The sequence below is a fragment of the Oryx dammah genome, unplaced genomic scaffold (genome assembly GCF_014754425.2).
Source record: "Oryx dammah isolate SB20612 unplaced genomic scaffold, SCBI_Odam_1.1 HiC_scaffold_13, whole genome shotgun sequence".
NCBI lineage: Eukaryota > Metazoa > Chordata > Mammalia > Artiodactyla > Bovidae > Oryx > Oryx dammah.
In genome coordinates, this window is record NW_024070197.1 from 287159 (window position 1) to 299451 (window position 12293).

General features: G+C 47.5%; 1 protein-coding gene across 5 annotated transcripts; it reads left to right on the top strand.

The window, feature by feature from the left end:
• Positions 1–300: 300 nt before the first annotated feature.
• On the top strand, positions 301–12058 carry ZNF329 (zinc finger protein 329). Of its 5 annotated transcripts, none has more exons than XM_040251779.1 (3): positions 301–453; positions 3034–3164; positions 9454–12058. In XM_040251779.1, the coding sequence occupies exon 3, from the start codon at positions 9474–9476 to the stop codon at positions 11091–11093; it is 1620 nt and encodes a 539-aa protein (XP_040107713.1). In that variant the 5' UTR covers positions 301–453; positions 3034–3164; positions 9454–9473; the 3' UTR covers positions 11094–12058. The 5 variants fall into 5 exon arrangements, with proteins under 5 accessions (XP_040107713.1, XP_040107708.1, XP_040107710.1 ...); XM_040251774.1 differs by having other exon boundaries at positions 322–453; positions 2798–3164; XM_040251776.1 differs by lacking the exon at positions 301–453 and adding an exon at positions 2406–2932.
• Positions 12059–12293: the final 235 nt, after the last annotated feature.

Sequence of the window (12293 nt, forward strand, 5' to 3'; positions counted from 1 at the left end):
GCCCCTGCCTGCTCGGTGTCCGAGCCCGGCCGCCGGGCGACCCCCGGGGCCGCCGCCCCTCTGCCAGGTGCCGGGCGAGCCGGTGTGGGCGTCGCGCCCGCGGACGGTGCGGTTTCCCGCCGCCCGGCCGACCAGCAGGTGTCAGATCGCCTGTGTTTCACCACCTACGAGCTGCAAAATCAGGTCTTGCCGGGGTTCTCAGTGAAAACCGCGTTTTCCCACCTGTTAGTGGCCTTTTCACTTTCCTCTTCCTTGACTTTATTTTTTTGGTAATATTTATTTGGCTGCTCTGGGTCTTAGTTGTGGCATGTGGAATCTAGCTCCGGGACCAGGGCTGACACCTGAGCCCCCTGCTTTGGGAGAGTGAAGTCTTAGCCACTGGACCACCAGGGAGGTCTTCTTTCTTGGTTTAGTGGTTCCTTTCCTTAGCTCTTCTTCACCCAGTAGGTTAGGGTAAGTTTTTCTACGTAGCGTGAAGTTGACTTACTCGTACGTCCTTATTCTAATCCATTAACATCTGCTCTGCTTGCTGTATACCCTGTATTTGTTCCCTTTGTCCACCCTTTTAGCCATCCACTAATCTTTTTGGGTTGTTGCTCAGTTGCTAAGTCGTGTCTGATTCTTTGTGACCCCATGGACTACAGGGCACCAGGCTTCCCTGTCCTCACTTTCCCCCAGAGTTTGCTCAAAAATCTTTTGGGGACACATTCAAAATAAATGACAGATTATTATTATTACTTACCCCCTCAAACACCTCACTGTGCTTAACATCAATTAGAGTTCAGTATTACTCTTTACATTTTTTGAGGGAAAACTGACTTACAGTGAAATGCACCACTAGACGAGTTGTGACAAATGTAATTCAAACTTTTATCCAAATTACCATTACCCCAAAAGATCCTTTCCGTTCAGTTCAGTCAGTCGTGTCTGGCTCTTTGCCACCCCACGGACTGCAGCACGCCAGGCTGTCCATCACCAACTCCAGGAGCTTGCTCAAACTCCTGTCCATCGAGTCGGTGATGCCATCCAGCCACCTCAACCTCTGTCGTCCCCTTCTCCTCCTGCCCTCTATCTTTCGCAGCATCAGGGTCTTTTTCCAATGAGTCATTTCTTTGCATCAGATGGCTAAAGTATTGGAACTTCAGCTTCAGTGTCAGTCCTTCCAATGAATACTCTACTGATCTCCTTCAGGATGGACTGGCTGGATCTCCTTGCAGTCCAAGGGACTCTCAAGAGTCTTCTCCAAAACCACAGTTCAAAAGCATCAGTTCTTCAGTGCTCAGCTTTCTGTTATAGTCCAGCTGTCATATCCATACATGACTACTGGAAAAACCATAGTTTTGACTATATGGACCTTTGTCGGCAAAGTAATGTCTCTGCTTTCCAATATGCCGTCTAGGTTGGTCATAGCTTTTCTTTCAAGGAGGAAGCGTCTTTTAATTTCATGGCTGCATTCACTGTCCACAGTGATTTTGGAGCCCAAGAAAATGAAGTCTGTCACTGTTTTCATTGTTTTCCCACCTATTTTCCCTGAAGTGATGGGACCAGATGCCGTGATCTTGGTATTTTGAATGTTGTGTTTTAAGCCAGCTTTTTTACTCTCCTCTTTCACTTTCATCAAGAGGCTCTTTAGTTCTTCACTTTCTGCCATAAGGGTGGTGTCGTTTGCATATCTGAGGTTATTGATATTTCTCCTGGCAATCTTGATTCCAGCTTGTGCTTCATCCAGCCCGACATTTCACATGATGTACTTTGCATATAAGTTAAATAAACAGGGTGACAGTACACAGCCTTGACATACTCCTATATCTTTTGTCAATTAAAAAAAAAGTTTAAGGACTTGGGCTTGTAAAAATATGTTTGAATACCAAGCCTTTTTAGTTTTTTTCCCACCCACAGCCAGTAACTTTTCTCCCTTCTATTGCTTGTTTCTCTTCCTCCTACCCAACTTTTTATTTTGAAAAGTATTACACTCACAGAAGTGTTGCAGGAATAGTTCAATGAACACTTGTAAAACCATTCAGATTATCAAGTTATTAACACTTTGCCTCATTAGCTTACCTTCCTTTTCTCCCTGTCTCAAACACACATACTGTGCTGTGCTGGGCTTAGTCGCTCAGTCATGTCTGACTCTTTGCAACCCCATGGACTATAGCCTGCCAGAGTCCTCTGTCCATGGCCATTCTCCAGGCAAGAATATTGGAGTGGGTTGCCAGGACCCCCTCCAGGGGATCTTCCCAACCTAGAGATGGAACCCACGTCTGCCTCATTGCAGGTGGATTCTTTACTGTCCAAACACATAAAGACACACTCTTTTTTGTATTTTACAGACAACCCAAGAAGCCCCAAACACATAAAGACACACTCTTTTTTGTATTTTACAGACAACCCAAGAAGCCCCAAACACATAAAGACACACTCTTTTTTGTATTTTACAGACAACCCAAGAAGATAAAAGGTCTGTTACTCACAAGATGAGACTTACTTTGGGAGAGCAGGACAGGCTTCCTAAAGTGATCCAAAAAAATCAAGAGAGACCACGAAAAAGCTTGCTAGGCTTTATTTATTAGTGAGAAGCTTGTGGGCTCAATTAGGGATTGAACTCCAGGTCCTCGGCATTGAGAGTGCAGAGTCCTACTCACTGGACCATCATTGAAGTCTTTCTCTGGGCTTTTGTAGTGATTACAGAATGGAATCGGGATGATGGTGGCCTTGCATTGATTGGGGCTTGGATGGTTTGAACTTCCTGCCAACCGCGAGGAGAAAGCACTTTGGCTCGCTCTCTCTTGTTTTTCAGGCTTGCTTGTTCGTTTGCCTAGTTTGCAGAAGGAGACCGGGCGGTAGGTGGTGATGAGAATGGGAGTCTAAAGCTGCCAGCAGTCAGTCATCAGAAATGAAGTCAGACTGTGGATCAAAGTTGGTAATCAGATGGGTAACTTTATTAGGACAGGGCTAACATTAGTCGCAAACAGTTTATTTTTGTTAAAGAATGTATCATTTGAACAAGTAAACATTATCATGTTTGGTCCACAGAGATGTCAGGGACCATGCAGATGGCATCAGACAGCTGAAGTCTAGCAGCCTCTGATGTCAGACATCCAGTCGTCGGGGTTGAATGAATTCCTCTGCAGGGTCATAGAGACTGGGGGAAAAGCCCTTCAGAGGTGAGTACCTGGGAATGGAATTCGCCATAAGCTTTATTTATTTATTTATTTTTTATTTTACACTATTGTATGGCATTCTCCATAGGCTTTAAATCTCAAGGTACCAGAAACATGCCAAGTGGAGTCTGGACCAGTAATTCTGACTCCCAGCAGTTTCAGTACCTGCTTTTTTTTTTTCTTTAATAATTGTATTAAAGTATAATTCACATACCATATAATACACCCTCTTAAGATACACAATTCAGTGCTTGTTAGTAAATTCACTAAGTTGTGCATCCATTACCAATATCAGTTTTGGAATATTTTCATCATCCTCTGAAAGGAAATGCGCGTTAGCATTAGCTCTCACTTCCCATTTGCTCCGTTCCTCTCAGGCCTAGGCAAGCACTACCCTACTTTCTGCCTCTGAATCTGCCTGTTCTAGACATTTCACACTGATGGTCATACCATGTGTAATCTGGTGTTTTGGCTTCTTTCACTTAACAGTGTTTTCTAGGTTCATCCACATGGTAACATGTGTTAGTAGTTGGTTCATTTTTATAGATGAAGAATATTCCATTGTATGAGTATATTAAATTTTTTATCCATCCATCAGATGGTAGCCGTCTAAGTTGCTTTCATAGAATAATGCTTCTGTGAACATTCACATACAAGTTTTGGGGTTTTTTTTGTGTGTGTAGACATATGTCATTTCTCTTAGATAACCGAGGAGTGGCACTACTTGTAGCCATCCTCGGGGGGTGAGATGGCATCTCGCTGTGGTCTTGGTTTATAATTCCCTGATGGTTAGTGGGAGGGATTGGGGGCAGGAGGAGAAGGGGACGACAGAGGATGAGATGGCTGGATGGCATCACGGACTCGACGGACATGAGTCTGGGTGAACTCCGGGAGCTGGTGATGGACAGGGAGGCCTGGCGTGCTGCGATTCATGGGGTCGCAAAGGGTTGGACAGGACTGAGCGACTGCACGGAACTGAGCTGATGGTTAATGATATTAAGCTTCTTTTCATTGTGCTTATTGGCTGTTTGTATATCTTCTTTGTAACACTGTCTATTTGGATCTTTTGCCCATTTATGAAATGGGTTATTGATCTTTTATTATTGAATCGTAAGTATAGTTTATTTGTTCTGGATACCAGTGCCTTATCAAGTATATCATTTTCACAGATTTGTCCGGTCTCATGGATCGTGTCTTTACCTTTCGCAGTAACATTCTTTGAAGCACAAGCAGTTTAGTCCATCTTATCTCCTGTGTCACTTGTGCTTTTCGTGTTATATTTAGGTTTCTGAAGATTTATGCCTGTGTTTTTCTTTCAAGAGTTTTATTGTTTTAGCTTGTATATTTATGCTTATGATGCATTTTGACTTAATTTTTCTGTAATGTTCACTCTTTAAGATCAGTAGTTGCAATGTGCCTTTTACCATCCTGAAAAGAATTCTATGGATAATATTAAATATCCATATAATTTTAAAAAGTAAATGTAAAGCATCAATAAAAGGCATTTGTATTAACAATGTATTTCTGTACTTAAATGCTTGGCACAGGTACCTAAAGACATAGGAAGAAGTCTGGTGCTGGAGATTATAGGTTTGGATTAAGAGAAATAGGACAGTCAGAACTCATTGTCCTCAGTGAAATTGAATGAGGGGAGGTGTGACTGCATCCTGCTGGAACATGAGTGTTGTGGGTGGATCCAGACCAGGTGTATTAAATAGGAAGAGAAGAACGTACCTTGGTGGAAGCAGGTTCTAAGCACCTCACTCAGTTAAGGCAACTCAGGCTGTCTGGATGGTCTGGGGTGACAGGTGTGGGACCCATCACCCCCTCCACTGTAACCTGCAGCAACATGAGGGTGATTTGTTGTAGAAAACAGTTCTCCAGACAGAGCTGAAGTCTCAGCATGTGCTGGGCACCGTTCAGTGTAAAAAGCCTTAAAGAGCACCTTCTTTGGTGGCCATGGGGCTCCAGAGAAGTGGTTGTGAATATCTGAGGTCAGGTCAGAGGAAAAGTGTATGTGTGTGGAGGAAACAGAGAACTCCCCAAATTTGTGAAGAGCATGAGGATGAATTTTTTACCACATAATTTTTGTATCATTGTACTGCCAAAAATAGCAATACACAGATATGTATGAGGGTAATAATAGATTTTAAAAACAACCTTAATTAATGAAATTCAGTTCAGTTTTTCATTAATTATCCTAATTTAATACTGTTGCTCTGAAGGCTGTCTTAATGTCCTCCTATATACTTGAGATAATTTGTTCTATTTGCATTAACCACCAGGGCACTTCTCACCACCTCGGGGACTGAACCCAGGCCCTTGGCAGTTAAAGCACTGAGTCCTAACCACTGAGCTGCCAGGGAGCTCCCAGTTACTGTCCGTCTGTTTTCATATTGGCCACACCAGTAGGTGTAAAGTGGTGTCTCACTGTGGCTTTGATTAGCATTTCCCTGATGACCAGTGATGTTGAGCATCTTTTCGTGTGCTTACTGGCCATGTGTTGGTCATCTTTGGAGAAATATCCATTCAGATCCTTTGCCTATTTAAAAAAATTTGGGTTGTCCTGTTATTATTGGGCTGTCAGAATTTTTTTTAATACCTTCTACAAGTCCTTTATCCATGCATTGTAAATATTTCCTCTGATTTGGTAGCTTGTCTTTTTACTTGCTTAGTGATATGTAAATCTCATTTCAATAGAGGAAGTGTTTATTATAGATGAAATGGACATTGCTGTTGCTCCTCAAGGCCTGTTGCCTTCCACACAGTTCTGATCACAGCTTTGGTAGGCATGTTGCCAGGGCATTTTAATGTTTTTACTTTGAGAATATTTTGTGTGTCAAAATTTTCACTAAGTGGTATCGTTTTATATATGATGACATATATGTGACTTACCTCATTTCTTCTAAGTGCACACCCTCATCCTCCCCTTAAACACATGCAGGGAGGTGCTCTCCATCTCTTGTTTCCACAGGACAGCTGTAGGACACCCAGGCTCCAGTCTAATCAGAAGACCAATTTGGAAACATGCAGCCTTAAAATACTTTATCAGTTTATTGACATAAGGTAAAGAGGTCTACTGCTTTAATCTGAGAGCATTTTGATTATGAGTCTGGGTGAGATTTGTTCAGATTACTTTATGAATTTATTGAGATGGGGTGTACGGAGTGTCTTCTATGTTGATCTGAAAATGTGGGGAATCATATCAGTTCAGTTCAGTTGCTCAGTCATGTCCGACTCTTTGCGACCCCATGAACCACAGCACGCCAGGCCTCCCTGTCCATCACCAGCTCCCGGAGTTTACCCAAATTCATGTCCATTGAGTCAGTGATGCCATCTAACCATCTCATCCTCTGTCGCCCCCTTCTCCTCCTGCCTTCAATCTTCTCTGCATCAGGGTCTTTTCAAATCAGTCAGCTCTTCACATCAGGTGGCCAAAATATTGGAGTTTCAGCTTCAGCATCAGTCCTTCCAGTGAACACCCAGGACTGATTTCCTTTAGGATGGACTGGTTGGATCTCCTTGCAGTTCAAGGGACTCTCAAGAGTCTTCTCTAACACCACAGTTCAAAAGCATCAATTCTTTGGCATTCAGCTTTCTTTATGGTCCAACTCTCATCCATACATGACCACTGGAAAAACCATAGCCTTGACTAGATGGACCTTTGTTGGCAAAGTAATGGCCCTGCTTTTGAATATGCTGTCTAGGTTGATCATTACTTTCCTTCCAAGGAGTAAGCGTCTTTTAATTTCATGGCTGCAATCACCATCTGCAGTGATTTTGGAGCCCCCCAAAAATAAAGTCAGCCACTGTTTCCCTATCTAATTGCCATGAAGTAATGGGACCGGATGCCATGATCTTAGTTTTCTGAATGTTGAGCTTTAAGCCAACTTTTTCACTCTCCTCTTGGGTGTAGGGGGTGTCTTCCATGTTGATCTGAAAATGTGGGGAATCATATCAGTAGATATTCTAATGTTTCATAGTCCTTGCTTTCCTGGGATAAATCCAACGTTGCCATTTTGATAATTTTTTTCTCTTTCTTAATTAAATCCCCCTTTTATGATGAGTATCACCTTGTATGGCTTCTTATTTTTTAATGATTATATTCTTGTCAAAAATGATTTCATTAGTTGTTTCATGAAACAACTTTCGCTTTTCTTCATCTTCTTGGATGTTTCCTTGTTTCTGTAATTTTTGCTTTTACCTTTATCATCACCTTCCTACCACCTCCTGTTGGTTTTCTGTGTAGCTTCTTAAATTTGAACAGTGATCTCACTAACTTTCAGCCTTCTCTTTAAAATACAAGCATTAGGGAATTCTTTGGAGGTCTGGTGGTTAGGACTTCGTGCTTTCATTGCTGAGGGCACAGGTGCAGTCCCTGGTTGGGGAACTAAGATCCTGCAAGCAGTGCAGCTCGGCCACAAACAAGCAAGCAGACCAACCCACCCTAGCCCCCTCCCCGGATGCCCAGGCGTTGAAGACCAGCGTTTTCTGCCGAGGAGCTACTTTAGCTGCGTCTTCCTTTGCCGCGTGTTTGGAGCTGTGTCGTCATCAGTTGTTCGGTACTCTGTTTTCTAACTCAGTGCTTGCGAATTTTCATCAGGATTTCTATTTGATCTGTGAATTACTGAGAAACAAATTTTCACTCTTCCAAATAAAGAGGGTTTTCAAAAACTTAATTATTTTGTTGTGTATTTGGTGCTTATTCTGTGACTGTATTTTTTTCCCCCTTAACTTTAAACTTTTTATTTCGTACTGGGATATAGCTGATTAACAATGTTGTGGTATAATAATTTCAGGTGAACAGCGAAGGTGAAGGCGCTAAGGGTGAAAGTTCAGAAAGTTCAGCTGTACATATACATGTATCCAGTCTACCCCAAGCCCTGCTCCCACCCAGGCCGCCACATCTTCTATTACTGGTTTTTAACTTGACCGCATGTGTAGTCAGAAGACTGTGGTCTGGCCTTTGTTGGGCCTGCTCTCTGGCCTGGTTTATGGCCAGCGTCGCGGATGCTCCACTCGCCGCGGATGCTCCACTCGCGGGAGGCCTTTGGCTCTGATTGTTGGCGGTGGTCCTTCATGCAGCTGTGTGGCCAGGCTGACTGCATTCTCATGTGTGTCTGTATTCAGTCTCTCTGTATTGCCATTTCTGAAGGAGGCCCTTTAAACCCACCCAGTATGGTTATATTTGCTGACCTTGCTCTGTGTTTACAGGCAAAATGTTAACATAGACTGTTACAGAGCCGTGTTGTCATCTTTGAGGTTTGTTGTTGGTTAGCAAAGAACCAACAGTCTCTGTTTGGAGAGCATGTGTCTGCTCGAAACTTTGGTTTTATCTTCTGTGTTGTTTTGCTTTTGGTGTTTGTTACAAACAGATTTTTTTTAACACAGTCTGACACAGTGTCTCTATCTTACCCATCCGAGTCATTTACATTTATTGTTATTGGAGATGTCCTGTTTTATGCTTTCTATTCTGATGTGTCCTTTCTGAACTTTCACCCTTAGCGCCTTCTTCTGGATCAGTCTGTGTTTTTGTTTGCCTTTGTTTTTCCTCCTCCAGTAGGATTCTTCCACTGCAGCACTACTGACCTTTGGGTCTGGTCACTCTGTTGTGAAGGGTCGTCTTGTGTTTTCAAGGGTGTTCAGCAGCATCCCTAGTTTCCAGTGGCATCTGCTCCCCAGTCGTGTCAACCAGAGCTGTCCCCAGATGGTGCCTGGTGTCTTTTGGGGGTTGAGGACCACTGCTCTGTGGACTTGGAAGTTTTACAGGGAGGTTGATGACAGATTTCGGAATGTCAGAACTTTCAGGAAAGTAGGCCTGTGCTGTGTCCCGTCCATAAAGGCAGAGCTCTGACCACAAAGGTGGGTTGAGGGCTGCCTGTTCAGTGCTGACGTAAGACCACTGTCGGCTGTTGCTCTGGAATCTGTGCTGGCCGCTGGTGGGGAAGGGTCCCGGGGACAAGCACAGAGTGGCCGAGATGGCGCTGCTGTGTGAGCAGCGACACGGCCCCGGCCCGCGGTGTCTCAGACCAGTCCTCTTAGTGATCATCACCCCCAGCACCGTTCCTCCTGTCTGATCTCTGGGAAGAGGGAAAGGCCACGTGGTTCTTCTGGAACTCGCTCTTGGCTCTGTCCTTGACTTTCATTGTCTCTCCGCCTTGTTCACACATGAATTTCAAAAAGAAACAAGTGAAAAGACACACACACACACCTGGCCTGTCACCGTTTTCATTCCTCTTCTAGACTCAGCTTCGTGTACTTAAGTCTGTCTTTTTCACTCTTTACTTTCCAGCCTGGGACACAAGATTGAAAATGACAGCTTGGAACATGCCTGGGGAAGGGCTGTCCTGTGACGTGGAGACGGAGGCATCTGTGAGAGAGGCTCCTCGTCTCTCCACTCCAGGGCCCAGCTGGGCCTCTGGGAACCCAGAGGGACATTTGAGGCGATCAGCCTTAACTCAGGAGGAGCCAGGGGCCCGGGAGGCCGCTCCTGAACATCCTGGGTTTGGGAAGCATTGGAGCGTGAGCACAGGTCTTCCACCACGTCAGAGAGTTCCTGCGACAAATGGTTTCTGTGCCCGTGGCTCAGATGTTACAAGTCTGGATTGTGACCCAGCTTCACACGCTGGTCAGAACAGCTCTGCAGCTAAGAGAGCGGGTGACAGGGACTCCTGTGGGAAAGCCTTCAGCCATTCCATGGACGTGACTCAGTTTGGAAGAACTCAGACCCGAGAGAAGCCCTATAGATACCCTGACACTGTTAAGTCTCTCAACCACTTTACCCCTCTTGGCCAACAGAAAATCATGACACGAGGGAAGAAACCGTGTGAAGGTGGGGACTCGGGGGCCCTTTTTACCCCGAGTCCGTCTCTTGGTGAAAGCAGCGGTAGCAGTCCTGCAGGGAAGCTGCATCAATGCACCGAATGCGGCAAGCACTTCAAGCGGAACTCTTCTCTCGTCTTGCATCAGCGAACTCACACTGGGGAGAAGCCTTACGCCTGTGAGGAGTGTGGAAAGTCCTTCAGCAAGAACTACAACCTGATCGTGCACCAGAGAATCCATACAGGAGAGAAGCCCTACAGGTGCAGCGAGTGCGGCAAGCCCTTCAGTGATGGCTCGGCTCTGACGCAGCACCAGAGGATCCACACCGGGGAGAAGCCTCACGCGTGCCCGGACTGTGGGAAGGCCTTCAACCGGAACTCGTCCCTGGTGCTCCACCAGAGGACGCACACGGGGGAGAAGCCGTACCGGTGCGACGAGTGCGGGAAGCCTTTCACGGACATCTCGCACCTCACCGTGCACCTCCGGATCCACACTGGCGAGAAGCCCTACGAGTGCAGCGGCTGCGGGAAGGCCTTCCGCGACGGCTCCTACCTGGCCCAGCACGAGAGGACGCACACCGGCGAGAGGCCCTTCGCGTGCGCCGAGTGCGGGAAGGCCTTCGCCCGCAGCGCCCACCTGGCCGTGCACCAGAAGATCCACTCCGGCGAGAAGCCCTTCGCGTGCGCCGAGTGCGGGAAGGCCTTCGTCGAGAGCGCGTACCTCATCCGGCACCAGAGGACGCACACGGGCGAGAAGCCCTATGGCTGCGACCAGTGCCCGAAGCTGTTCAGGAACATCGCCGGCCTCATCCGGCACCGGCGGACGCACACCGGCGAGAAGCCCTACGAGTGTCACCAGTGCGGCCGCGCCTTCCGGGACAGCTCCTGCCTGACCAAGCACAGGAGGACCCACGCCAGGGAGGCGCCGAGCCCGTGCCCGGGGTGCGGCGCGCGCTGCAGGCAGAGCCCGCCGCGGGCGCTGCCGCAGAGACTCCGCAGCAGGGAGGGCCCCGGCCACTGCCCGCAGTGCGCCCCGGCCTCCCGGCGGGGCTCCGCGCTCGGCCGACGCCGGAGCCCGCAGCCCGGCAGGCAGCCCGTGGGCGTCGAGTGAGCGCAGCCACGCTCCACGCGCGCTCCCGCCGACTGGCTCGCAGACGCCTTCAAGGGGAGGAGGGCCTCCAGGCGTGGCGCCTCCCGGTCGGGGCAGCGCTTCTCTGAGCCCTGCGGTGAACAACAGACGGGAGATGGCCCCTAGCCACGCCGTTCAGGCTTTGGGTTCGGGAGCTCCCGGCGAGAATCCAGGCTGGTGGCGGGCGTGCCCGCGGCGTCATGGACGACTCCCGCGTACCACACGTGGCCGTGCACCAACGTGACTGCGCACGCTGGAGCGAAGCCTGCGCTCCCCTGGAGAAGCCGCCTGCCCGAGTGCTGGAATCCCGGGGCTGCAAGGCTCTTCTGTAATCAGGGTGAGGGGGCCTTGACAGGGAGCGTTTGCCTCGCAGTCAGTAGGCAGACTCCTCCTAGAGCCCAGTGAGGGAGACTTCTGGCTGGAGCCCTTATGTGCTTTATCTGTATCAGCAAAAGCCTACACACTGCTACGCCCTGCAGCGACGGCAGAGGTACGCAGATTGCTGTTTGGATGGATTCCCACGCTCCGGTCCTGCCAGCTGCCGGGGACTGGTTTCAGCAGGGGCAGCTGGCTGAGGAAGTTGCTTCTGAATGAACAATGATGTTTCTTCTAAGAGGAGACTGAGTAGATTCCTCCAAGAGGGAAGGGGCTGCTGCTCAGAAACGCGAGGCATTGCTTGAGTTGTTGAGCCAAGCAAACAGAAAACACCAAGTTGTCATGCTTGTCTTGCCGCCCCTCCTTGTTCGTTTGGGACACTCATGATTTGTGCAGCCATGCGGAATCATAACGATAAAGATTTTGTTGTTGTATTGAAAATGCTTGTAATATGGCCAGCAACTGAAAGCATAAAATAGATTTGCATCGCTGCAGCCATGTAAAGGCACACACACGTACAGATGTAGGTTGGAAGTTGATCACAGAGAAATAAACGTGGTTTTTCTAAGGGACTGTTGACTGTGTGTGATTTTTCCTCCATCACAAATCATGTGGTGGTGTTTAAATAATTTGTTGAAGAGTGAAAAGGTGGGGTTTCTTTGGACCTTTTTCAGACCAGAAGTGCCTGGGTCAGGGTCTCAGGGCAGTTTATGTAAGAATGGATGGGGGAATGGAGGAGGGGTATCCAGGGGGAACCCCCGCCCCCCATGGACAGGAGCGTCCAGGCATAACCTGCTCTGGGTTTAG

Bases quoted from the DNA above. Each gene is read 5' to 3' on its own strand.
- ZNF329 (XM_040251779.1), top strand. From the start codon at position 9,474: ATGACAGCTTGGAACATGCCTGGGGAAGGGCTGTCCTGTGACGTGGAG.